This window comes from Chelonoidis abingdonii, chromosome 5 (genome assembly GCF_003597395.2).
Source record: "Chelonoidis abingdonii isolate Lonesome George chromosome 5, CheloAbing_2.0, whole genome shotgun sequence".
Taxonomy (NCBI): Eukaryota; Metazoa; Chordata; order Testudines; family Testudinidae; genus Chelonoidis; species Chelonoidis abingdonii.
The window spans coordinates 3,169,879-3,194,495 of NC_133773.1; the positions used below are offsets into that span (position 1 = coordinate 3,169,879).

The window sequence follows — 24,617 nt, forward strand, 5'->3', positions numbered from 1 at the left end:
CCAAGATTAGCAGGAGGGCAGCACAGATTCCAAGGCCAGACAGGCCTGTTGTGACCATCTAGTCTCACATCCTGTATAACACAGGCCAGAGAACGTCCCCAGAATAATGCCTCATGCACTGGCCATGTTGCCTGTGCAGCGGGCTGCAGGAGAGGCTGTGTAGTCATTCTTGCAGCATACATCAGTTGGGGGTTGTAGGGGTTCGGCAAGGGCTTGTCCCCCTCCGAGACAGCGGGGAGCCAGGCTGCCTCACTACTTAGGTCCGGTGAATTGGGGAATTAGCCTGGCTGGGCGGCAAACAGTCGGGCTCAGGCCCTCAGGCAGGGGCTGAGCAAACAGTTCAGTAACAGGCTCAGGTCCTAACTCTGAAGGGCCTGGGAGAGGCCACCCACACATTGGGTGGCAGGGGGGACGCAGGCCCACCCACTCCACTGCGTCTGAGCCCGGGGCCCTAGCAGCTGCAGAAAACCCACTGCTGAGTCAATGGGGATCCCGGCCACAACACACCGATATGGGCTCTGGCAGTGCTGCAGCCAGACTAGGGTCGGCTGCCCCTAGGCTACTTCTCAACTCCCCCTCTGGAGGTATCTGCGTCTGGACAGAGTCTTCCGAGGAGTCAAGCACCATGGGCTCCTCTGGGTACCCGGCGAGCAGTGGGCTTGGCAGCTCCTCTGGGTAACTTGCCAGCAGCAGGTTTACCAGCTTCTCCAGGATCTGGTCAGCATTTGGCCCATCCTCGGGTTGGCCGCAAGCTGCAGGCGTCTCCCAACCGGGATCTGAGCTGTAGGCGTCTGGCTTCTCCGGCAGCCGGGCCTCTAGTGAGCTCTGGGGTTGGGCTTTTGTACTTCCTGTCCTGCGCCTTGACCTCTGGGGGCGGGCACAAGCTCCACTGGCTCCGCCCACTTTGGCATCTGGAGGGACTTGTCCAGGGACAGCTGGGAACCAGGCTGCCTCACTGCAGAGGTATTCCCCAGTGGTCAGGCAGGGCAATGAATCGAACCCTCTCTCTTTTTAATGCAAGCTTGAACTCTTGGAGCACAAATGTATTCGAAGGCTTGGGCTCTGCAGTGAATTCTGCAGCAACAGGACAGCCAAGTACGTATAATGCAGGTAGGCCCCTGTGCTTACCTTCCTAGGTCTCTGCCAGTAGTCCATCAGCCTGATTGACAATGCCCAGATCGCCGGTGAGAGGAGGGTGCCAGCAGGGTGGTGATTCCTGTCCTAAAGAAGTGATGTGGGTGGCTGGTGACACAAACGCTCCCTGGTAGGGAAACCTGTTCCTGCATTTCACAAAGGAAGTGAACGGGAGGCCTTCTCTTTCTGAGGTTTGGCTTCCCATACACATGTGAGAGTTGGTTAACCATTTTAAAATCATCAATATAGAAATGGATTTTCCTCCGGAAAAGTGTTGGCCTCTTTGTACTCCCTCTGGAGAATCCAGAAAGCTGCTGGATTTACAGCCTTGTGAATGAATGTTCACATTGCCCTCACCCCAGTGTGCCTTCCCTGGGGCCTGGCAGCACCATCTCTAGGCCTGCAATGATCATTTCAGTACCAGTGAGTACTTATGGTGGGGGATGCACCTGCAAAGCAGACAACTGGGACTGCTAAATTTACTTCATACAGGCCACCAAAAGGCTATCAAAGGTAACAGCTCTGTCACTACCTGCACCTGAATCAGCAACTTAGAGGTGAAAAGTGCTCTATCTCATTACCACTCTCCTGTGTCACCAGCTGCATGAATTTCTGTTTCTGGAAATGAATAAGTGGCCAGTGTTTCACTTCCATAATCTGCAAATGATCTGTTAATGTCAGCATTGGAACCTGGAACCAGGTTCAAAGAGGAAACAGGTTTTATTGCTGCCCAGCTCACAGTAAGCAAAACTCTGCCATGAGGTTGCACAGATCTGGCTCTGTGTACACACAGGGCTAGGCTGTTTAGGAAGTTTTTAACCTAGTCTTCAGTTATTTCAAAATATTTATATTGTCAGTATAGATATTTATCCTCCTAGTTCCCCACGACACTTTAATATTCAAATATCCTATGCGATAATTTTTCATCTTTTCTAAATGATGATTACTTGTACATTTTTTTTGCTATGATAAAACACTTTTCCCTTTTTTCGCCATGACAAACGAGCAGCCTTACTCCTGGCCAGTTTTAACGAGCTGGGAAAACATTCATAAAGTACAGCTGACTGAAACGAGCCGCGTGCCAAGATCCACAATCTGGTGCGCGCACATGGTTCGGCAGCAGCATGTGAACAGGACTCCATTCTTATAGCAAATAGGTTTGAGACTGTGCGGACTAGTCAGTGGAGGACTTTGCAGCAGGGTGGAGTCGGCTGAATCCTGTGCCTCCCCTCCAAACTTGAACCTTGTCCTGCGTGGGGCAAGCTGCAGAGTTCAGTGTGTCACCTCTTCAGCGCTACTCTGACAATGCTAATCCACAGTGCAGAGCTGTGGGTAACATGAGTCAGGCTCTCCTTTCTTCTGCCTTGCCTAGCCTGTTTAATTACTAAGCTACTGTCGCGTAAAAACTAAACCGGCTTTGTTTGAATGGTGGTTGCTGAACAAGTATCCTTCAGTATTTCATTCTGAACTCCTCACAAATGACTTCACAGGTTAGCTATTTCCTAGCGACCAGCTTTACTACTGTCTTGGCAGCTAGCACAGGGAAAAGTGCCACAGTGTTTCTTCAAACTACCGTCGAACATCAGCCTCTTCCTTTCAAACACTATTGACTAAATCCGATAAAATCACTTACGCTGTAGGTATCCCATTATGCATGATTTGCAATAATTAATTAGTTGGCAACGTTCATTGGATTTGGGTGTAATCGTATTGTGCACATCTGGGTTTCAAAGCCAGCTATCTTGTAGGACTTCTTGAGGTTTTAAAAACATCAAGAGTCATTGTAACCACAGTGGGTTAAGAAACCCCTTAAGGTACGTCTACACTGCAAAACCAAACCCCACGGCAGCGAGTCTCAGAGTGTGGGTCAGCTAACGGGCTCGTGGGGCTCCTGCTGTGGGGATAAATGTAGGAGTGTAGACGTTCCTGCCCAGGCCAGAGCCCAGGCTTTGAGTCTCACTGCTGCAGGGTGTGGTTTGGGGTTTTTTTCGCAGTGTAGGTGTACCGTTAGTGCCCCAGGAAGAGTTCCCAGAGCACCTATGCCCACCACAACAAAGTCCGTGGGAGAGGTCTCAGTCAGAGATAATCACTACCTCCACTCTGCATGGTCTCACTGAAAGGGCTATGAACACCTCCCATAGAAAGGCCCTTGGGTTCTATGGGAAGCCAGGCTTGGAGGTTCTGTGTTTCTGCACCAGCCTCCCTGCCCACCCCAGGGTCCGTAGCAATGTAGCTCAGGTGGTGCCATGCTACCAGGGCCTCCTTGTGGTGGGGGGAAGAGCCCTTTGGGAAAGATGATAAAGCTTCAGGCGGCATTATCCTCTGAGTAACTTCCCGGGGGTAGGGGGAAGCTTTTACGGCTTCTAGCCGGCCCAGTCCTGTTCCAATCCATCCTGTCTCCACCCCCTTCCCCCAGCTTAGACCCCTGACTAAGGGGCAAGAAATGCTGCTGCATACACAGCAGAGCCCCCTTTGCAGGCAAAGGGAAGGAGAGCTGCACATGGAAGGTTTTCTCCGTGCAGAGACAATGGGGTATGAGTAGGACTCTCTTTGGGACATCATAGGGGAACAGATACCTGTAACACAAATGCAGAGAGAAAATACTTTTTCAGATCAGTTAAATTATTAACCCCTTCCTGACAGCGATCTTTGGTTCCCATTTTTGGGGGCGGGGGAAAGGCATCAACTGAGCCTGCTGCAGCCCTGTATTTTTCTCTGGGGTTTCTAATGACAGTGTATAGTGACCCATGCAAATGATGCTTATGTATTGTTGGGGCTGTTTTAACCTGACGTTCAAGCAATCTGAGAAGCGGTCTCCACAAGGTATGTAGTTATGATTTAACTAGCCGGCTTGCAACACAGCTAGATTTGAAAAGGGGTAGCCGGTCTAAGTACTTGGAGGGCATTTTGCTCCAGCAATTGAGATTTCACATTTAAAACTGGAGTTTTGAGCTGTGACTCCTGGACTGTCGTATGTTAAATGTTTCTATATGAACAGTACATTGCTGGCGGGTGCAATACACTGTCCCACTGTAAAACACAAATAATACTGCTGTAAAGTCTGCTCTCTGTGGCGCAGTATCTCACGTGATATAGAGAAACACATGCTAAATTGTCTGTTACACCTCTGTACTCTCCATTGCAATACCATGTGCGCTATCAAGGTCTTTTGACAACAGTGGGCCAGACTTTACCTCATGTTTGTTCATAGCTGAGAAGCACATGAGCCCCTGATGCTGGCACGAGCCAGCTCTGCTCTAGGCTGACCAGCCCGGAGTATGCTGGCTGGGGACAGAACGCCATGGGGAATTTCTCCTTGCCTGGTGCGGGTGCAGGTGACTGCATGCTTTTGCGGATTGGCGGGAGGAACCAGATATGTGGTTACAGCAGAATATTGCCTTCGGGAAGGCTGTGGGGAGATGGAGATGGTGTGTTTCCTTTTGGCTCTCTGTAAACCACATGGCCCATGCACGTTTCCCAGCCGCCCATTCAGTTACTCCCTCCTACAAGGAAGGTGTAATCAGTCCCAGAGCTGCCCACAACAGGCTGAGCTGGCTCCATGGACCATGCAAGATGGGTGAGAGCCGTGGATCCACCTCTCCTCTCCTGCTTGCCCCAGGCATGCGTCGGGGTGCGTATGTGGACCACAGCCCTGCTGCGTGTGGAAAGCCGCCCATGTCTGTTCAGAGCTCCGTTGTAGTGAGCAGTGCTGGGTATGGGAGCAGGAGGCTGTCTGTACTAACCAGAGTAGAGGCTCAGGCCGAAGCTTGTAACCCTGGTGATGTGCTGCGAAGAGCTGGCCATGTCAGGCCTCGCTCAGGCCAGCCCTGCCACTGCCACTCATAGGAACAGTCTGAGCCCACGTGTGCCACACTAAACTGATCATCACTCCACGAGGGTAGCTTGTGCCTCCTGGCGATGGCTGTTGGCTCTGGTACAAAGCTCCCTGTACAGCCACCTTTCCTAGTCTCTTAGGAACCAACCAGTTTAGAGCTGCGAAGGTACTGAGACTCCGCTTTGGCTACTTACCATACAGCAGATCTCCTGTTTTACAGCAGGAGCATCCATGCTAATAAGCAATAAGATGAGAGCACTGGTTCATAAAGCGAGTTACTGGAGTTGTGTCTTCTAGGCAATCATCTGACCAGAGCCACTCTCTCTTTTGCACTGAAAAGCCAATCTTTTCTTCTGTTCCTTTCCCCACAGGCTCCAATGAGGACAGGTCTCAGGGCACACCTCTACAGCCACCTCCTCTGCCACAGAAGAAAACAGTAAGCCGAGCGGTTTCATCACCTGATGGCTTTTTCTGGGGCCAAGCCTCTCTGGGTAGAACAGCGAATCCCACCAGCCCCAGACTGAACATCAGTCACTCCGAAAGCAACGTCTGTGTCCGAAGGGAATCCCCGTTTGGCTACTCCTCTCACGTGGGACGCAACCATCACGCATTCTCCTCCTCTGAATCTCTGGAAAACACCTGCAAAGGAAATGGCCATTGGGATCCGACTTCGAACAAGAGCAGTAGCACCTGCCTCCAGAACAGAAGTCTGCCGCCATTTTCATCCTCTCAGCTCAGTGTGTCCAGCCAGGTTTCGTCAGTCTCTAGCCTTCAGCTCCACAATCTGCTCAGCAATATTGACAGCAAGGAGGGGGTGTATGCCAAATTAGGGAGGCTTTATGCAGAATCCTTGCGCCGCCTCGTTGCGAAATGCGAAGACTGTTTTATGCGTGATCAGAAAAATGAACTGCATTTCAATGAAAACAACTGGTCTCTTTTTAAGCTGGCATGCAACAAGCCCTGCTGTGTTTCTGGAGATGCCATCTATTACTGTGCCACCTGCTCGAAGGACCCTTCCAGCACCTATGCAGTGAAGGTATGTTTACTTTATTGACGTTGGCTTTTTTGCTGTCTCTCTGATCACTTACGTGGTAGTGAACAGGAATATAGCCCCTGGACACTGTGGACTAAATTGGGCACTGATCCATTGATGTCCATTTCTGGGAAATTATTCCAGGCCTTGACAGCATGTGAAGCAGAGCTGTATAAGCCAATAGCTTTAACTTCCAGACAGTAATCCTTCCAATATGCAATTCCGTGAGGGTTCATTGCTGTATCCATTTCTGGACAGCTATAGCATAACGGAGTGTTCCTCAGAGAGTTCCATTGCTGTTCACTAATAATACTTCACACTTGCAAGTTCTTTACAACCGTAGCACCCTTGGGAGGTAGGTGATAATATACCCATTTTATATGTGGGGAAACTGAGGCAATCCACAGCCACAGAGGAAGTCAGTAGCGGAGCTAGGTTGGAATGCAGGAGTTCCTGAATTCTCCCCTCCATGCTTGTCCTCTAGAGCATGCTGTCTGTTTAGAATGTGGAGGCTATTTCTGGATGTAAGCGAAGCCTGGACTTTAGAATAGATGGTAAAACCTTGGTAAATTGCCATCAGACTATGGTGTCATGTTTTATGAATCATTGGCTTTGTCTGTCTCAAAGTTAACCAGGGTGATACTCCACAAATGGGTGTAGTGTTTAAGTAATGCCTTCATAAATCACCAACGTGATCTCCCTTGCTAAGCTCATGTAGAGAAATCATGCTTCATGTGGTTGTACCAAAGACTAGTGACACATTCATTGGTAGGGACTTAAAATGAAATAGTAGCAGTAGTTTGGTCTTCAATTAGCAGAATATTTTCTCTTTATTGCATAGTGATGAGGATCAGTTTTCACTCTGTGCTAGGCCTGTCTGCCTCCAACATACACAAGCTGATTAAAAGTCACATAAAAGACAGGCTGTTTCCTTTCTGGCTGATGGCGTCTGTCCGAGACCCCTTTGAGTCCATATGTTATCTCAGCACCATCTGTATTAAGACCTCATGAGCCACAGGAATTGATAGCGGGATCTTTACTTACCATCTAAATAAAAAGTTTACACATGTAACATAAAAACTGGCCAGTTCTTTTCACATATCCTAGCGTGCCTGTTTGAGAGACAGATTTTAGACTAGTAAGTTTGGCTTTCTTAATCCGAGACAGATGCAGCCTGATGCGGCCCACGTATCCAAAGCACTCAAGTGTTGGGGGAGGGGGGCTGAATTTTCTCCTTGTATAATCTTGATATTTCGCCCCTGCTGCACAGTCCCAAAGGCCTGCAGAAAGGGAGCCCAGATCCTGAGGGCCTCTGCCTGTCACAAGCTTGCTGAGCTCTGCGTAATAGTCCTTCTACTGATCTGCTAGGCTGGGATTTTCGAAGGAACATAAGGTGTCTAACTCCCTTAGGCTTCTTTGATGCTCCCAGCCCTCATGCCCACAGCCCTGCAGAGTTCAAGGCATAGTTAAGGTACCATAATGTAAGAACTGGTCCAAAGCTCGTAGCAGCCAACGGGAGTCCCAGGAAGTATATAAAGTAATCCCCATCTCGCAACACATGTAAGATCACTCGAGCAGCCATAAAATTTGACCTGACAGGATTAGAGGATAACCACAGAGCCCTTAACTCCAGCGACACACTGTTCTGCTACCGTTATTTTTAAAAGGGAAAACAATGCTCAGACCAAAAAAGTGTCACACAGGAGAGTTACCCAGACTGAAAACCCCTCCCAGGACGTTTTAGTTGAAAAGGGCCAAGATACATTTGCAATTAACATTCCAAACAAATCAAACGTTCATCACCTAATTTAACCTGAGGATTTTAAGTAGGCAGAACATAGTTATAGACCGAATGCTAGTCATAATACCCCTGGATCAATGCTTACAGTGGAAATGTGCAGGTTTTACTGTACCGTGCATAAGTCCAGGTTCATTTGTACCTTTCCCCCAAAGGAAAGTCTGTCCAGCGAATTGGAATAGCCCTTTTCAGTGCATAGCACAGAGTGGGGTCACCCTGGGATGATTTACTAAGAAGAATTTAGACTTTTCTGTTGTTTGTACAATCTGACTTGATTCTTAGTCCCAGTGTGTGCTTAGCATGGGGCGAGTTGTTGTAAAAGAGGGAAACGACTCTTTATTTTACATAACAGGCCTGTACTTGTGTCCCCATCTCGAATGTGCATTTGTTCTGCGAGCCTGGCAGACAGTACGGTGCTGTGGTTGAGCCAGAGCAGACAGAGAGAGGTGCAAAGTGTGTCTCAGCAATTTTCCAGAGTCCTTTCGTTTTCATTATTAGGATATGACTGACGGACAGTAATTGGGAGGCTTAGCCGCTGGCTGGTTCCTTGCCAGGCCTATTGTAGTATTGCACAGGGTTTCAAACAGGAAAGAGGCTTCTGACTTGCAGTTAAAATTAGACCTGGACAAGCCAGACAGTTTGAAAGGTTTAGCGTAGCCAAGCGTCTGCTGAGCAGTCAGAGCCAAAACTTTGCGCTGCGTTCTTGGCATTGATTATAGCGCACGTGCGAGCACTCGTGTGCACACACTCATTTGGAGTCACACTGACTGCTGAGAAATCAAGCCAAAATATGCTTCCTGCCTTGGCTTACACCTTTGTGCAAGCACCCGGTGCTAATCCAGAGACAGGATTTTATCGCGAGCTTTCATGTCGTGCTCACCATATCTCTGACACAGTTCTGTGCTCCAGGGCCATCCTTACCAATATGCAAAGTACGCGGCTGCGCAGGGCACCAGGAAATTTGGGGCACCACGTGCTCCAGCCCCTGCTCAGGCTCTTCCCCAGGGCCCCCTGAGTACTCCAGAAGGTTGAGCCTGCACTCACCAGTCAGTAGAACACCAGGTCCCAGCCTACTCCACTCCCCTGGCTCCCAGCCGCGTTGCCGGCAAGTGCTGGGGGGCCGTTTCCCCCTCCCCTCAAGCCTGGGAGCCAGGGGAGCAGAGCAGGCTGGGGCTAGGTCACTCCACTTCCCGCAGGAACTGGCTAGCCTCCCTCACCTTCATCCCCCCACAGAGGCCTGGGGCTAGCCACCCCCCTACCCAACCCCTGTGGAGGCCTGGCGCCAGCCCCCCCCCACACACACACACTTCTCCCCCATGGAGGTCTCCAGCCCCACACAGCCGTGGGGGGGGGAAGGGGGAGTAGGGCACCAAAATAGCTAGGGACGGCCCTGCTGTGATCTGTCGAAGCACAGCTGGCATGATTGACACAGGAGAAACCCTAACACTCCAAATTGAGGCATGAGTTTGCTGCCTCCATTCACGCTAGTGAGCAGTCCTATCTCCCCTTCCAGTAGGAGTAAAGGTGACAGGATCGGCGCCTAATCTTGGGTGTCTTTGCAAAATGTGCCTGGGATTGCAGTGTCATGTAGGAAAAGTTGTTGTATAGTCCCTGAGCAGATAGGCTGGTGCTTGCAATAAAAAAAGAAATGCCCATATCAATTTTCTGTATGATACTTATAACAGAGTTATTAGGGGTGGGCAAACTTTTTGGCCTGAGGCCACATCTGAGTATAGCAATTGTATGGCGGGCCATGAATGCTCACGCATTTGGGTTTGGGGTGCAGGAGGGGGTGAGGGCTCTGGTTGGGAATGCGGGATCTGGGGTGGGGCCAGAAATGAGGCGTTCAGGGTGCAAGGGGGGGCTCTGGGCTGGGGCAGGGTGTGTGTGGTGTGGGGGAGGGCTCTGGCTGGGGTGGGGCTGAGGATGAGGAGTTTGGGGTGTAGGAGGGTGCTCCAGGCTGGGACCGAGGGGTTTGGAGGGCAGGAGAGGGATCAGGGCTGGGGCAGTGGGTTGGGGCACGGGGGTGGGGGAGGTGGCTCAGGGGTGCAGGCTCTAGGCAGCGCTTACCTCAAGTGGCTCCTGAAAGCAGCGGCACATCCCTTCTCTGGCTCCTGTCCTGTCCGTCCTTTGTAGCTCTTTGATGCTAAAGCTCTATAGGGTTGTGCATTAATTTATAATATATCCATGGGCTAGTTTCCTTGAAACCATCCTTCAACAGCGTAAATGGGCAGGCACATCAGAACCTTTTTACTTAGAAAACAATTGATTTTAAATAGCTCTTCCCCACAGTATTCAGTCACTAGAGTTAATGCCCTGCAGAATTTCAGTTTTAAAGTATTTTGCCAGGAGCACGAAAGAACCTCAGCCCTCTAAGTCCTATTTCGTTATGTTTGCCCTCATTGTAACTTAGATGACAAAACTGATGTCGTCGTGTCCAGGTATGCCCCCATTTTACAAGAGAGAGAAATTTGCTCCAGGGTTTGAAACCTCCTGTATTAAGTTCCAACCCAGAGCAAATTCATGTGGCTGAAGTCTCAATAAATCCCTCCATAAAAGGGCTTACAATGGAAACGCTGAGAGGCCTGTAATTGTTGCGGAGCTAATGGATGTTGCTACGATAAACGTATTTTTCTGCAGTTATTCATGCTATCACAGTGGGAAAGTTGAAAATTAAAAAAAAATAAGTTGAGTGTAGATTTATGTGAACTTTGACCAGAGTGGTAGGCCAGGAACCTATGTAACGCTTCCCCTTTCCATTTTAGGTTGGTTCTTTTGTTCTTCACTTTGCCAATCATTCCACTGATGTATGTTTTCTCTTTATAGTCCTCATTTTTCTTTTTGTCATGAGTATTGGCGTGAAGCTGGGCCATTGACTTGAGCTGCTTTTGTACTGCTAGCTGCTTAGATTCGCCATCGTGCCAATACCAGAGCCTTTCACCGGCTTTTCTGGCCACCATTTCAGTGCTTCGCTAGTACGGGCAAGGCAGACGTGAAACAAGTGGTGGGAGAAGGAATAGTGAAAATAGTTATAGGGCTTAGGGGAGAGAGATGTATTTCTGACTGTAGCCCTGGAAGGCAGGAACTCCTGAGATTAATCCTGGTTTGCACACCGACGGCCAGATAGTGGCACCTGTCTATATTTTTAGGACATAAGTACCTTTGAAAAACTGGCCTCAGGTCCCTCTGTGGTCTTTAGCCAGGTCACTTGGATCCTGTCTTCACTACAAAATCAATCCGGTCTGAGGACCCCGGTTCAATATAGCTAAAGCCCTGCCTCTGTTCCAAGACAAAACGGGGTTTTAAGCATGTCCGAGGAGAAGTGTGTATGTACCCAGGTCCCATGACATCACTGCGTCATCAACTTTTTAGCCTTTGTTTCCCTGTCTGTGAAAAGGGGATAGTGCTACATATTGCCATACCTCTGGACTGTGCTGAGGATTAGCTGCTGTCTGTAAAGCACTAGGTACTATGATCAGTTTAGTGACCAATAGAACAAACTGTTCGTAGACCCACATTTTAAGCTGGGTATTTTGTCTCTGACTTTCCTTACAATTACCCAGTGAAGGCATTGTTCTATCAGCTATGGAAACTCAGCGTGCTTTTCCCATCTCCTGTTTCTGCCCCTTTGGCCAGAAGGATGGTGAGCGCAAAAGATGCAGAGGGGCAGGGAAAGATGGGCGAATGCTCTGAACTGCAAACACGTTCTGAGCAGGGACAACAGGCTGTTGCCCATCTTCATGTTGTGCATACTGCCCTGGACTCCTCTGCCGTAAATTAGCTGGTATCATTCAAGGGGAGAGCTCTTGGAGTCATCACGGATAGTTCTCGGAAAACATCTGGTCCATGTGCAGCGGCAGTCAAAAAAACGAACAAAAAGTGAGGAGCCATTAGGAAAGGAGTAGATGATAAGACCGTAAATAGCACAGTGCCACTATATAAATCCATAGTACACCCACACCTTGAGTACTGAATGCAGTTCTGGTCGCCCCATCTCAAAAAAGATTCATTAGAATTGGAAAAAGGACAGAGAAGGGGAACAAAAATGATGAGGGATATGGAACAGCTTCCTTCTGAGAAGAGATTAGTAAGACTGGGACTGTTCAGCTTGGAAAAGAGACGACTAAGGAGAGATATGATAGAGATCTAGAAAATCATGACTGGTGTGGAGATAGTAAAAAAGGAAGTGTTATTTACTCCTTCTCATAACACAAGAACCAGGGGTCTCCTGACTAAATTGATAGGCAGCAGGTTTAAAAGAAACAAAAGGAAGTACTACGTCACACAATGAACAATCAATCCGTGGAACTCATTGCCAGGGGAAGTTGTGAAGGCCGCAAATGAAATTGAGTTAAAAAAAAAAAAAAAGAATGAGATAAGTTCACGTTGGATAGGTCCATCCATGGCTATTAGCCAAGAAGGTCAGGGATGCAACCCCGTCTGGGTGTCCGTAAACCTTTGACTGCCAGATGCTGGGACTTGGCAACAGGGGAAAGATCATGTGATAATTGCCCTGTTCTGTTCATCCCCTCTGGGGCATCTGGCATTGGTCACTGTTGAAAGACGGGATGCTGGGCTGGATGGACCCTTGCTCTGCCACCATATGGCTGTTCTAATGTCCATATGTTATGCCCCGAAGGAACAATTTCCTGATAAGCTGGAGGCACCGCTGCTGGAGCACATTTTGCCAAGCAGTCGGAGACTGGGTGAGTGACCGTCCTAACCCCGTTATCTCTTGTTTTCCCTTCACAGATTTGTAAAACTCAAGAATCCAAAGTGTCTGCTTCATACCACAGCCCCTCGGTGCCAGTTCACTTCAACATCCAGCAGGACTGTGGGCACTTTATAGCCTCTGTACCCTTCAGCATGTTGCTCTCCTCTGACGCAGCAAAAAGCACTTCTCCTCCGGATGGCCCTGGCCTCTCCTGCTCTGCCAGCGAGCGGGATTGCGTGGTCGTCATCACCCGCGAAGTGCCCCACCAAACCGCAGCCGACTTCATGAGGGACGCGGCAACTTGCCATCAAACCAAGCCGGAGGTGTATGAGCGGCGAGTGTGCTTCCTGCTCCTCCAGCTCTGCCAGGGCCTGGAGCATCTAAAGGAGCATGGCATCATACACAGAGATCTTTGTCTGGAAAACTTGCTGCTAGTTCACTGCAAGCCTCTGACTGGCTGCAGTAAAACCAAAGATGAAAAGCACTTGCCCAGGATCATTGTGAGCAACTTTTTGAAGGCCAAGCAAAAACTGGGTGCCGGGGACTCCAAACTGAAAAAGAGCCAGGCCCGGCTGGCCCCAGAGATTGTGTCGGCCTCTCAGTACAAAAAGGTTGATGAATTTCAAACGGGCATCCTCATCTATGAACTTCTCCACCAGCCCAACCCTTTTGAGGAGAGGGCCCATCTCAGGGAACAGGAGTACAGCCAGGACGACCTCCCCCCGCTCCCCAGCCTGTCCATTTACTCCCGCGGGCTCCAGCAACTCGCTCACCTGTTGCTGGAAGCCGACCCGATCAAACGCGTCAGCATCACAGAGGCAAAACGGATCCTGCAGTGTCTGCTCTGGGGTCCCAGGAAAGATTTAACAGACCAGCCTCTTAACCATGAAGAAGCCCTCCACGGTGCTCTCCAGAACTGGATCGACATGAAACGGTCTCTGCTGATGATGAAATTTGCAGAGAGGGCAGTGGACACTGAGCGGAGTATTGAACTGGAGGACTGGCTCTGCTGTCAGTATTTAGCGTCTGCAGATCCAACTTCCCTCTTTAACACACTGAAACTCCTTCAGCTTCTCTGATCTCAAAAGCATTGCAAACCGAGCAGCAGCAACAAGGAAAGTGAAAGATATTTCTAAGGCTGATGTTCACTCACCAGGAATGGTACAAATCACTTTCACACTGATGGCAGATCACTTACTAAGAACAGGATGCGATCTTTTTCTCCCCCCGCAAAAAAACAAAACAAAAAAAACAAAATCTGTGTACATTTCAGGTTAATTGCATTGTTTTGAATACCATAAACTGCAAACAAACAAAAACTGGCTGCCTGCTATTTTGGTATGGTAACTCTTTAGGCAAATAAAAACTTGTGCGTGTGTGTTTCCTAACGAGCAGAACGAGTTTGTGTTGAATTTCATGGCAGACATCGATCCCTGTTGGAAGCAAACTTTATTCCCCATAAAAGATGGAATGTTTGAGGCAATTTGCCTGTTAAATGATCTCCAGTTTTGCAACACGGTTCTCTTGCCCATGCAACCAAAATTGCAGCAGTGCAAAATGCCGGTAGAAAAGAGCCAGACTCACTGTGTGGGTTTTCAGGCTGTACTCAGGAGCAAGTAGGATTAATGTAACGGGGTGGGACACTCCTCATCTCCAGCAGGGACTGGGACTAGAGAAGCTGCAGATTTTAAAAGGACCTCAACGCCCACATGTGTGTACATTTAGGAACAGTTCCTTTTGCTAACCTTTTCAATCCCCCATTTCTGTAAACCAGCTTACAGCAAGCACAGATTTGTCATACCTAGGCTAATCTTTGCATACTCCAGGGAAGGAGGGGCGTGCCCATAATTTCCCAGTGTGTCCACCACCAGGTCAGGTTCATTGGGGTTAGTGATGAGGAGTTCCATCAGCTAGGCACTGAGGTATAAAGTCCGGGATCTGACTACATGTTCTGAAGGGTTACCAAAATCCCAGACCAGCTTGGCTCCATCTGATACCAGAACCAAGCCAAGGCCGCACGCAGCTCTTTAATCCACCTTGTGAGAGTGGGGAACCTCCAGCAATGGGCTGTTAGTGTGGATTAACTCTCAGGCTGCAAGGAGGCTCTCGCTTAATGCCAGTGAGCCTTTTAAAGTTAATTAGACTGGAACTCCACCTCCAGTGGCTTGGGAAGGTGGGGTCTTAGCCAGAATCTTATTTTCCTGACTGGCCTGAGTTTAAAAACTATTTGAATGAGCTTGGCTAGCTATAGTGACGTCCCAGAGCTGCACCATCAGCCATAAGAACATAAGAACGGCCATACTGGGTCAGACCAAAGGTCCGTCCAGCCCAATATCCTGTCTACTGACAGTGGCCAGTGCCAGGTGCCCCAGAGGGAGTAACAGGTAATGATCAAGTGATCTCTCTCCTGCCATCCATGTCCAGTCTCTGACAAACAGAGGCTAGGTACACCATTCCTTACCCATCCTGGTCACTGCAGACTCACCCTTGTGACTAATGCTTATGTGCCTGTCTCCACGACAACCTTCTCCTTCCACCGCCCTCTGTTTGTCTCTGGCGTAGAAGCTCTCTTTGTGTTATTGGCTTACTGTGCTTAGTAGAGTGGCGCCCTGATTTTGGGGTCCTCCTCCAAGCCCTTCAGAGGAAGGTGAACAAAGCTATAAGGGGCCTGCCATTGAGGTCTAGGGGCTGGCACTTCCTCCCTGGCACCATGGAGTAATGGGCTGATGCCCAGCAGCAGGAGCAGCCCGAGCGGGAGTGCCCAGAGTCTGAAGCGTGTTGTGCCAGCCAATGCCCTCAGAGGCTGAGCAGGGGTGTCTGTGACACTTAGGTAAATGGGGGTGCTTGGAGGAGTGCTGCATTCAGTGCTTGCTTGGAGAAGACAGGAGAACCTAGCCCCCCGTGGTTCCTGTGTCAAGCCAATAATGTCTGGTTGGGCTAGAACAGATGGTATCAGTTTGAAAAGCATTTGATCTTTGAAATATCTTAAATCTACATGTAGACAAAGGGTGACCCCAAGCTAACAAAAATCCCCCCTAGCTGGCTTTGCTGGCTGCTTTTCAGCACGCTGTTCTCTGGCGGGCTCATTCAGCAGAGCTGCCTGTGCCGGCACAGCAGGGAATGAACTCGCCCAAGAACTGTTTGCAGCAGGAAAAATAAACTTGCTGAGCCTGGGCGAGTGCATTACTCAGCAATGAGTGCACATCCTGTCAGTAAAGAGAGTCCTTTGTAAACTAGCTGTGCCCGGAAAGAAGGAAACCCTCAAACACCTAGCGGTCCAATTTGTTCAAAGAGGAAGGTGTGGAACAATGGAATTCCCACGCAGCCAAGCTGCAGCGTCTGTTCCATTCATCGTGGCCGGCTTGGACATCCTCCCTCTCTTCCATGCAGCTCGGATGGGGGGGGGCCACCGGGCACCATTGGGTGCGCAGCTCTTTTGAAAATCAGAGCACCAACTCAGCAGCCTACTTTTAGGCTCCTATTTTTTTGAAAATCTTGGCCTTTATTTTTAGGAGTAAGCATGTGGCTGGAGCCAAATTTACAGTTCAGAAGGGCATTTGATGTTCCATGTTACAAGACCCTAACCCATAAAAAGGGATAAAAATCCCAACATTCCTGTCGTCATTTCTGGTCCTGTCATAACGAATGACCCCCAAGGGCCTGAGCTGGGTCCCTGTGGTTGTGTGTGCTGGTAGCTCAAGGAGGTGACCCTGTCCCTGGTAAGGAGGCGAAGCCAAAGGCAGACTCAGTCTGCTCAGCAACCGATAGGGAGTGAGATGCCTTCCCTGGGCGCTCCGGGCGGGGGCATGATTTTGGAGCAGTCTGGAGCCAGCCAGGGAAAGGGCAGGACTGGCTGCTTGGGGAGCTGGCGAGTCCCAGGCCTGCGTGCAGGGGCCTCCTGAGAACTGGCCTCTGGGGACCTGAGAGCAAGATCCCTGAGCCTTTCTCATTCCATGGTGACTCCCCATTTGTAGAGTTTTGCTGGGAAAACTCCCCAGGCAGGCTGAATTAGCCCCCCTGCCGCTCTCCAAGTGAGATGAATCACCTGGCAGCTAGTCCAGGGCTGCTGGGAGTGTCTAGGCACTGGGGTCGGAGGCACTGGGATTTTAGTAGGATTCTGGTTGCAGAGTGGTAGCCCTTGAGCCTTGCATCCCTTGGTGGTGATGGGAAATCTTGGGACCAGGAACAGCCTGACTCCTGAATGAAGAGGACACCTGTCAGCAACGATAATCAGCTCTGCAGGGACTGAGGAGTCCAGAGCCATCTCTAAACCCTGAGGAGTCATCACGAAGTTGTAAATGTGTCATCTTTTAGTTGGCCAGTCAGGGAATTGTTTGAGAGACCCCTTCCTCCCTGAACTGTGTCCTCAAGCCAAGGGTAAGGGTGTGGGGATTATATTACCTCCTGCCTACTAAACCTGCAGAGGGACTCACCCCCTTATCCCACTTGTGAGTCTTTGGGACTGTACTGAACCCAGTCGCCTAAGCTGCTAACTGCTGCACAGAAGATATCATGGTCACAGGTCATCAAAGGCCCCTACAAGGTACGCCTCCAATGGGGTGCTAATTTTAGGTCACATGTATTATCTGTGTGGGCACCAGTCCCCCTGAGAATAGTGTTTTATCCTGTTATGTTATATTGATCTCCTGTTTAACATCATTACTGTGTGTGTTTGGGTTATTTCTTGGGAGTCTCACACTATCTGGACGGTAATTGGGGGGTTACCCTGTGATTAGAATTTTCCTCTCAAGCTGCCCTGGTGACCCTGCCGGGAAGGAGCAAGGGGGTGGAGCACTGCCAAATAAATTCATATAGAAAGAAAATAAAGAAGTTTACACCCTGCTGAGTGGGTTGGCAGGATCCGGAAGAACCCAGACCTGTCCATCAAAACCCATTAGAAGATTGGTATTAAAGGAGGTAACCTGGTGGAGAGGGGGCACGACATTCTGGAAGAGAGATTAAATCTCCTGCTTCACGACTTAAGCTGGTCTTTGACTATCAGAGACAGAAAGCGACCCCCTTCCACCTTCTGCTGAAGCATCTGGGGCCAGTTGTGTCGGACTAACAATATTGTGTAATGTCCTGAACAAACCTTATGGAATTAAGATTAACTTCACTGAATTTAATTAAACCTTATCGAAGTAGGGTTAACACCCTTGGCATTCATTGTATTACAAATGCAAATGTTTAAGTACATTCCGAGATTGTATGGAACTTCTTTAGAAGGAAAACAAGATTACGGCAATATCTGGAAGGCATGAGGAAGTTCAAAGGTCTCTTTGGAACAATAGGTGTGAGGTGGATTTCCTTAGGAAATACCTTGAGGTGAGGGGAATGCAAATTCTCTCCCTCTGAAGCCAATTCTTTGATGATATACTCGGGGGTGGGGGGAGAGAAAGAGACCCTCTGTAGTAACTGCATGTGTCTGGAAACTCCAGTTCAAAGACCCCTGAACTGCATAAAAAGGAATCTGAACATGTTATGAGTGGGCTTGTTCTGAACTACCTGTAGGGCTGTCTGACTGTACGCTGGGGCTTGGGAGGAGTGTTTCATTCAGTGCTTGCTTCTGAGGTGCTGGAAAAACCTCACCCCCTGTCAAAAAAGCTAACAATGTGAGGAGCCATTAGGAAAAAGATAGATAATAAGATAGCAAATATCATAATGCCACTATGTAAATCCATGGCATGCCCACTCCTGGACCATTGCGTGCACTTCTGGCTGCCCCGTCTCACAAAAGATATATTAGGATTGGAAAAGGTACAGAGAAAAGCAAAAACATAATTAGGGGGTATGGAACTGCTTCCATGTGAGGAGAGATTAAAAAGACGGAGACTATTCAGCTTGGAAAAGAGATGCTTAAGGAGGGATATGATAGAGGTCTATTAAATCATGACTGGTGTGGAGAACGTGAATAAGGAAGTGTTATTTATCCCTTCACATAACACAAGAACCAGAGGTCACCCAGTGAAATTAATAGGGAGCAGGTTTAAAACATGAAGTACGACGATGTATGGTCAACCTGTGGAACTCATTGCCGGGGATGTCGTGCAGGCTAAAACTATAACTGGGTTAAAAAAAGGACTGAGATAAGTTCATGGAGGATAGGTCCATCAATGGCTATTAGTCAAGGTGGTCAGGGATGCAAACCTGTGCTCAGGGTGCCCCTAAATCTCTGACTGCCAGGAGCAGGGACTGGATGGCAAGGGATGGATCACACAATTGCTCTGTTCGTTCCCTCTGGAACATCTGGCACTGACCAGAGTCAGAGACTGGCTACTGGGCTAGATGGCCCATTGGGGTGCCTCAGAATGGCCATTCTGATGAGTTGAAGCTCTGATGAACTTGTAACCAGACGAGCGCCCTAAGACAGGGGGTTAAAACTGTAGTTGTCAGAGCCTATGTGAGAGGTGGGATGTACTGTGGCAAGCTTATTAGCATGTAGGTAGGTTCTTCTATTGTTAAATATGTTTTCTCTGTAATGATTTGTACTTTGACTAAAGTAGGGTCTCTTAAAAAGAGCAGTGTGGTAACTTTATATCTGGAGCAATTTGTGACCCATCTCTGAAGAGAAGAGAAGCTAAGCAACCTGGCTGTACTGGGAATGACCCAGTGAAGGCAAGAGAAGTGTCCAGCCTGGGAATAGCCCAATCAGAAGGGAGACAGAATCGCATGTCTCCACCACAGGGAGGCACCAGCTAGGGGGTGGAAAACCAAAAGGGGATGCCCTGAACCGCTGCCAGGGAACTCCAGGAGCAGTTGCCCTGAACTGACACGAGTCATTGCCAGAGGCAAGACGGTGGATTAGGTGGCCGGCAGGTCTCCTCCCATTTGGCAAATCCTATGTTCTTATGACACGACTGCCACTAAAAGGGCAGCTTTAAAGAAGCACTCGCCCTTCATCTGCTGGGCCTGAGAGGCTGTCCTGTCTCATGGCTGGACTGGGGAACAGAAATGGGCAGGGTCTCTTCTTGCCACCACATCGTTCCCGCTTGGCAGCCCAGGCCTGCACTTCGTTGATCGGACTGATGGAGTGACCTGCCTGGCCAGAAGTGAGTCCGGGGAAGTGCCAAGGGGAAAGAAGTCACTGGCCAATGCCCTCCGTCAGACCGCTGATGTGTGGCGTAAATAGCACAGAGAGCAAAGCTGCACATGCTTCTACACCCATTACTATGAGCAATTTATTGGTGATGAGGCCTAGCACTGGGCAGGTTCTATTGTGCTGTCTCGGTTTGGTCCTTTTTGGTCATTTGTCCCGTACACCTTTGTCTAGGGGTTCCCTCGGGGTTCACAGTTCACTCCTTGCCATCTGTTCCTGCCCCGAGGCCTTGTCTGCCCTCGGAAAGGGGCTGGGGCTGGCAGGGGTTCCCATGGGATAGCTGGCACGTGGTCACTCACAGGGTAAATAAGCACTTTTTGCCGAGGGTAGCTGCACCCCATACTACCCCCTGTTTGAGCCCTGCCTTGGGATCTAACGAACACCTTCTGAAAGTCTGCTCAGACAGGCTTTGCTGTAGCACGTGCTAGGCCTTGTCTGGACTAGAATAAAGGGTGGGCTGTTAGCTCAGACTGTAACCCAACCGCTTACCACATGCTAAATTGTACACAGACACAGGTTGCCTGGGCTGCCTAGACTTTAATCAGCGGGATCCCAAGGTCTCCTGCCTCCCTCTAACCTGGTGGTGTCCCCCAGCCCTGCTTTGTTCTCATTTTGCACTAGCATAAGAGCCAAGTACCCAAGGGCACACTTTTGAGTGTGCGCTGAAAGGCACATCCATCAGTCCCCATGCTCCATCTCCAGGGCAAACATTGTGCAATATTCTGTACCTGGGGGCGGGTGGGGTGGGGTTCTGATGCTCTCTGTGTTTTGAGAGCGGGTTGGGTGTTTGCTCACTGAGCCAGACCACAAGGTAATAAAACGCGGGTGGGTTATTGGGAAAGGAGCTAGGTGGGGAATATTTGGCTGAGATACAAAAGCTAGAAATGTGTCTGGTCTGCTCCTGGCCAAAGTCCAAGCCGTCCCTGAGCGTGGAGTGGAGGGAGCCTGCCAGTGGCATGCCCTCCTGCCGTGGCTGGGGGAAGGCAGTCAGTGCTGTTCACACTAGTGCTTGGCAGAGTTCTGCCCAGGCCTGCAGGCCACATGGCACCTGCCCAGGACCACTCTCAGGAAGCCGGGACATGCCCTGAGGCTCCCCTTTCGCATCTGCTGACAGATCATCACGTGAGGCAGGGAGCTTTGCAGCTGCCCCCCTGGGATGCCAGCCTCCACCAGAGCCCCTCCCCATATGAAGTTCCTGATTCCACAGGGCAGCTGGTGTCTCACAGCTTTCTGTAAGCTCTTGTGGGCAGGGACTGTCTCTGGCACAGGACAGCACAGCACAATGGGGCCCCACATGATTAACAAACAGTAACGCTGCCCCTCCTGCACCGCTGCCTGCAGACAGGAGGGTCTTGCTTTGCATCACTAACAGCATCAGCATCCTTCATGGACCCTGCCCAGCCAAATTGGGGGCAGGAGTCTGAAAACGCCTCCTGACGGGGCGCAGGCTGTGTGCCAGTTAGGACTGAGGTGTGGGGGAACTCCTTTCTGCCCTGGCCCAGCCCCCTTAACCTGCATGGGCTGCCTCTTCCCAGGCCCCTTGGGGCTTTCTTGGGACCGACAGAAATAGAGGGGCCCGACTCCCTGAAATCGGAGCACAGATGGTGCTGTTCCCTTTCCTTGGGGGAGCCGCCAACGGGACATAGCCACCTGCATTGGTTCGGGGGAAGTGCAGGTGTTGAGGGAGCAACACGCGGAGAGGGAGGTTGCAGGGAGCCCCCTTTTAATTGTCTTCTTCCACACAGTCAGTTGTCTGCACAGATGATGACCCAGCTGCTCTGCCTCATTGATTTTGGTGTTGGCTGTGAGATGGTGGAAGTGCACCACGTTGGGGGCGACCGTCTCCTGCTCCTGCTGGAGTTTCCTCAGAGCAGCCTCAGCCATTCAAGCCCAGCACAGGCTGTGGAATGTCACCACCAAGGACTAGCGGGAACCGTTACCGTTCAACGGTATCAGGCTCTCAGTCTCCAGCAGGGAGCAGGCCCAGTCTAACACTTCTCCCATCAGCACGGTGACGTCCAGGCTCACCTGGGACCTGGAGGCACGTCAAGAACGGGAGGAGAAACTGATTCACGAAGCCCCGGAACTGCTGGCAGGACCCATGAAAACGTTTCAGTAGAGGAGCCCTATGACTGTGTTCAGGGCAGGGCACTGCAAGGCGTGCCTGAAAAGTGGCCATCGCTGCATACAGCTGGCCTACCTCTTCCTGGAGTAGCTAGTTCTCCGTGGCCACCTGCATGACCAATCCTGCAGGACTTAGTTAACCACCTAAATGTGGGTGGCCCATTTGGGTGAGTCTGCTGCTTCCAGCAACAGCGGCTGGGCAGCTTGATCCATTCCTCTCACGCCAGGCCCGCTCTTATGGGTTACAATAGTCCATACGAGCTGTCAGGGCCAAGGCGTGGGCAGCCTGGCCTAAAGGTTAGCGTTGAGCACAGGTCGAGAGGCCAGTTACCAGGAACCGGGCCAGGGTGGAGCGCCAGGAGATCAGAATTGAGACCCAAACCGGAGGGTGGGACCCAGGCAGCAGTGACCAAGAGTCAGGCGGAGTCAGGAGGGCAGGATCAGAAGGCAGGAACAGGTAAACACCAGACTCGCAGTCCGTGGCAGGGTGGACTGGTCCTGCCCAGCCCCACACAGGGACTGCTTGCCTCTTGCCCATTGAACTGGGCCTGCTCAGCCCCATACAGACGAGCAGGAAACCACTCTCAGCATTGGGCAGTCATATTTATATGGCCCCGTGAGCCAGGGCAGAGGGATTATCACCAATCCAGCCCTTGGACTGGCAGCTATTTGTGGGAGGAGAGGAGAGGCTGTGTTAGCCCTGACCCCTGGCCACGCGTTGAGGCGTAGCTTTCCTCTCCCTGGCTGCCCCACACATCACTTGCCAGGGGCCTGACTGCTTGGGCTCAAACTTCCTCTGCACAGCTCCTGTGGCTTTCCGCAGTGCTGGGATGAGTCTGCAAACAGGCCCGTGCTGCCATCTGCTGGGCTATCCAGGGCTAAAGCACATCTGTGCCTTTACTCAGGTGCACCCAGTGCTGCACCTGGGCTGCCTAGAAGTGGGGGGGTTGCTCCAGGACCCCCGGTGATGTCACACGTTCCTGTAGCAGATACGGCCTGGTAACAGAGCTCACTAATACACACCAGGTGTCTTCATCAGCAGATCCTTTCATGCTCTGCCTGCTACAGCTGAGGTTAGCTTTAAATATGGTTGGTTACACGCAGCACCACCTCGCCGCTGAACGGTGTGGCACAGATTCACACTCTTACCATTGAGACCGGGCGTGCAGGGTTGCAGGGCCACTCGGCTTCGGCCCAGCCACCCCTCCATCGCGGAGCGGCAGACAAGCCAAACTGGAGTGGTGCTGCAGCCGGCTTTAGCCACTTGAATGTTGGGAGGGACGCAGTGGGGGGAAAGCTGGCAGGAGCAGCAGTGGGGGGGACTTGCAGTTACTGGAGGGGGCCAGCAGCGGCCCCTGATGGGAGAAGCCAGGGAAACCTGCCAAAGGGCAGTAGGTTGCTGAGGCAGCTATGGGGGGCCTGTGGTGGCTCCCTGTGGAGAAGGACGGACCAGGGCCGGCGACTGCAGGGGGAGAAGGCCCGAACACCACCGACATGGGCCTGTGGAGCTGGGAAGTTGTGGGATTAGAGTACATTGCTCCCCGTTGGCTTAGAGTCCCTAAACTAGCAACCATAGCAGAGGGGAACCACCTAGAGACAAGGGGTAAAACCCTTGAGGAGGGAAGAAGTTAGGCTAACAGTAGAACTGCAGGGCTCTATTAGGCCAATGGCAGGACCAGCATGGGATGACTGGGCCGACGGCAGGACCAGCACAAGGCGATGGGGCCGACAGCAGGACCAGCATGGGATAACTGGGCCAACGGCAGGACCAGCATGGGATAACTGGGCCGATGGCAGGACCCGTGCCTGGCAAGCAGGCTGATGGCAGGACCAGCACTAGGGATGATTGGGCTGATGGCAGGACCAGCACTAGGGATGATTGGGCTGACGGCAGGACCAGCACCAGCGATGAATGGGCCAATGGCAGGACCAGCATGGGGAGACTGGGTTGATGTCAGAACCAATGCTGGGCAAACAGGCCAATGTCAGGACCAGCGTGGGTCAACTGGGCCAACAGCAGGACTAGCCCCAGGCAAAGAGGCCAATGGCAGGCCCAGCACTCTGTGTCTATGTCTGTGACCAAGTGACTGATGATTTGGGTACTTTAAGTTTTGGAGCTCTGGTTTTCCGAGGGTGGGGGCTCAGCACCTCCTGAAACTCAGGCCCTTTGAAGTAACTCAAGTTGGGGCCCCAAAATTGCTGCTTATTCTTGTTAATTTAGGCCTTAACTCTAGCATGACAAGCAAGGACTTGGAGCCACCTGTGCCAGACAGCTAAGGAGTCCTCTAGCTCCTGTCAAAACGTACACGCAGTTGGAGGGCTGGGGCTGGAAAGCACATGAGCACATGTGTAACAGGGACTGAGGTGGGGTGAGCGACTGTCAGGAATGGGGCATTACTGAGGTATGGGGGAGGGACACAGATCTAGCTCGGCCCTGGCTGGCTGGGCTCCACAGGCATCATGGCAAGGGGAGTCTGAAGGTGGGATCTGATGGTTCATGGGTTTCTTATCAACAGCCTTCACTTGCCCCAGACTGGCTTTGCTGTACATCATGCAGTATGTGTAACACCAGGTACATGGCAGTAGAAAGCTTTGGTTTATCTACATGTAAGCAGGGGCTGAATGAGGTCTCCCCTGACCTCTAGTGATGAGCTGAGGGACAAGACTTCAGGAACGGCCCATGTTTGCATAGAGACACTTACACTACCTAGGAGCGCAGCACGATGGGGCTGCTTTGCCAAAGGGATCACTTTGGGCTGGTGTCGGGTTACGAGTCACTTGAGTGTAGGGGTAATGAAATGTTGTTGTCTTTATTGTATGAGCAAAGGGGGACAGAAATGTACTTAACCTGTCCTGATTGAAGGGATCACCCTGACTTGACTA

At 50.8% G+C, this 24,617-nt stretch overlaps 1 protein-coding gene across 1 annotated transcript in view; it reads left to right on the plus strand.

The window, feature by feature from the left end:
- PRAG1 (PEAK1 related, kinase-activating pseudokinase 1) overlaps positions 1-13,903 on the plus strand; it is a 45,086-nt gene extending 31,183 nt beyond the window's left edge. The window contains exons 5-6 of the mRNA XM_032769471.2: positions 5,341-6,005; positions 12,553-13,903. Of these exons, the coding sequence (XP_032625362.1) occupies positions 5,341-6,005; positions 12,553-13,593 (1,706 nt within the window). The 3' untranslated portion in view covers positions 13,594-13,903. The remainder of the gene's footprint in view (positions 1-5,340; positions 6,006-12,552) is intronic.
- The last annotated feature ends 10,714 nt before the right edge of the window (positions 13,904-24,617 follow it).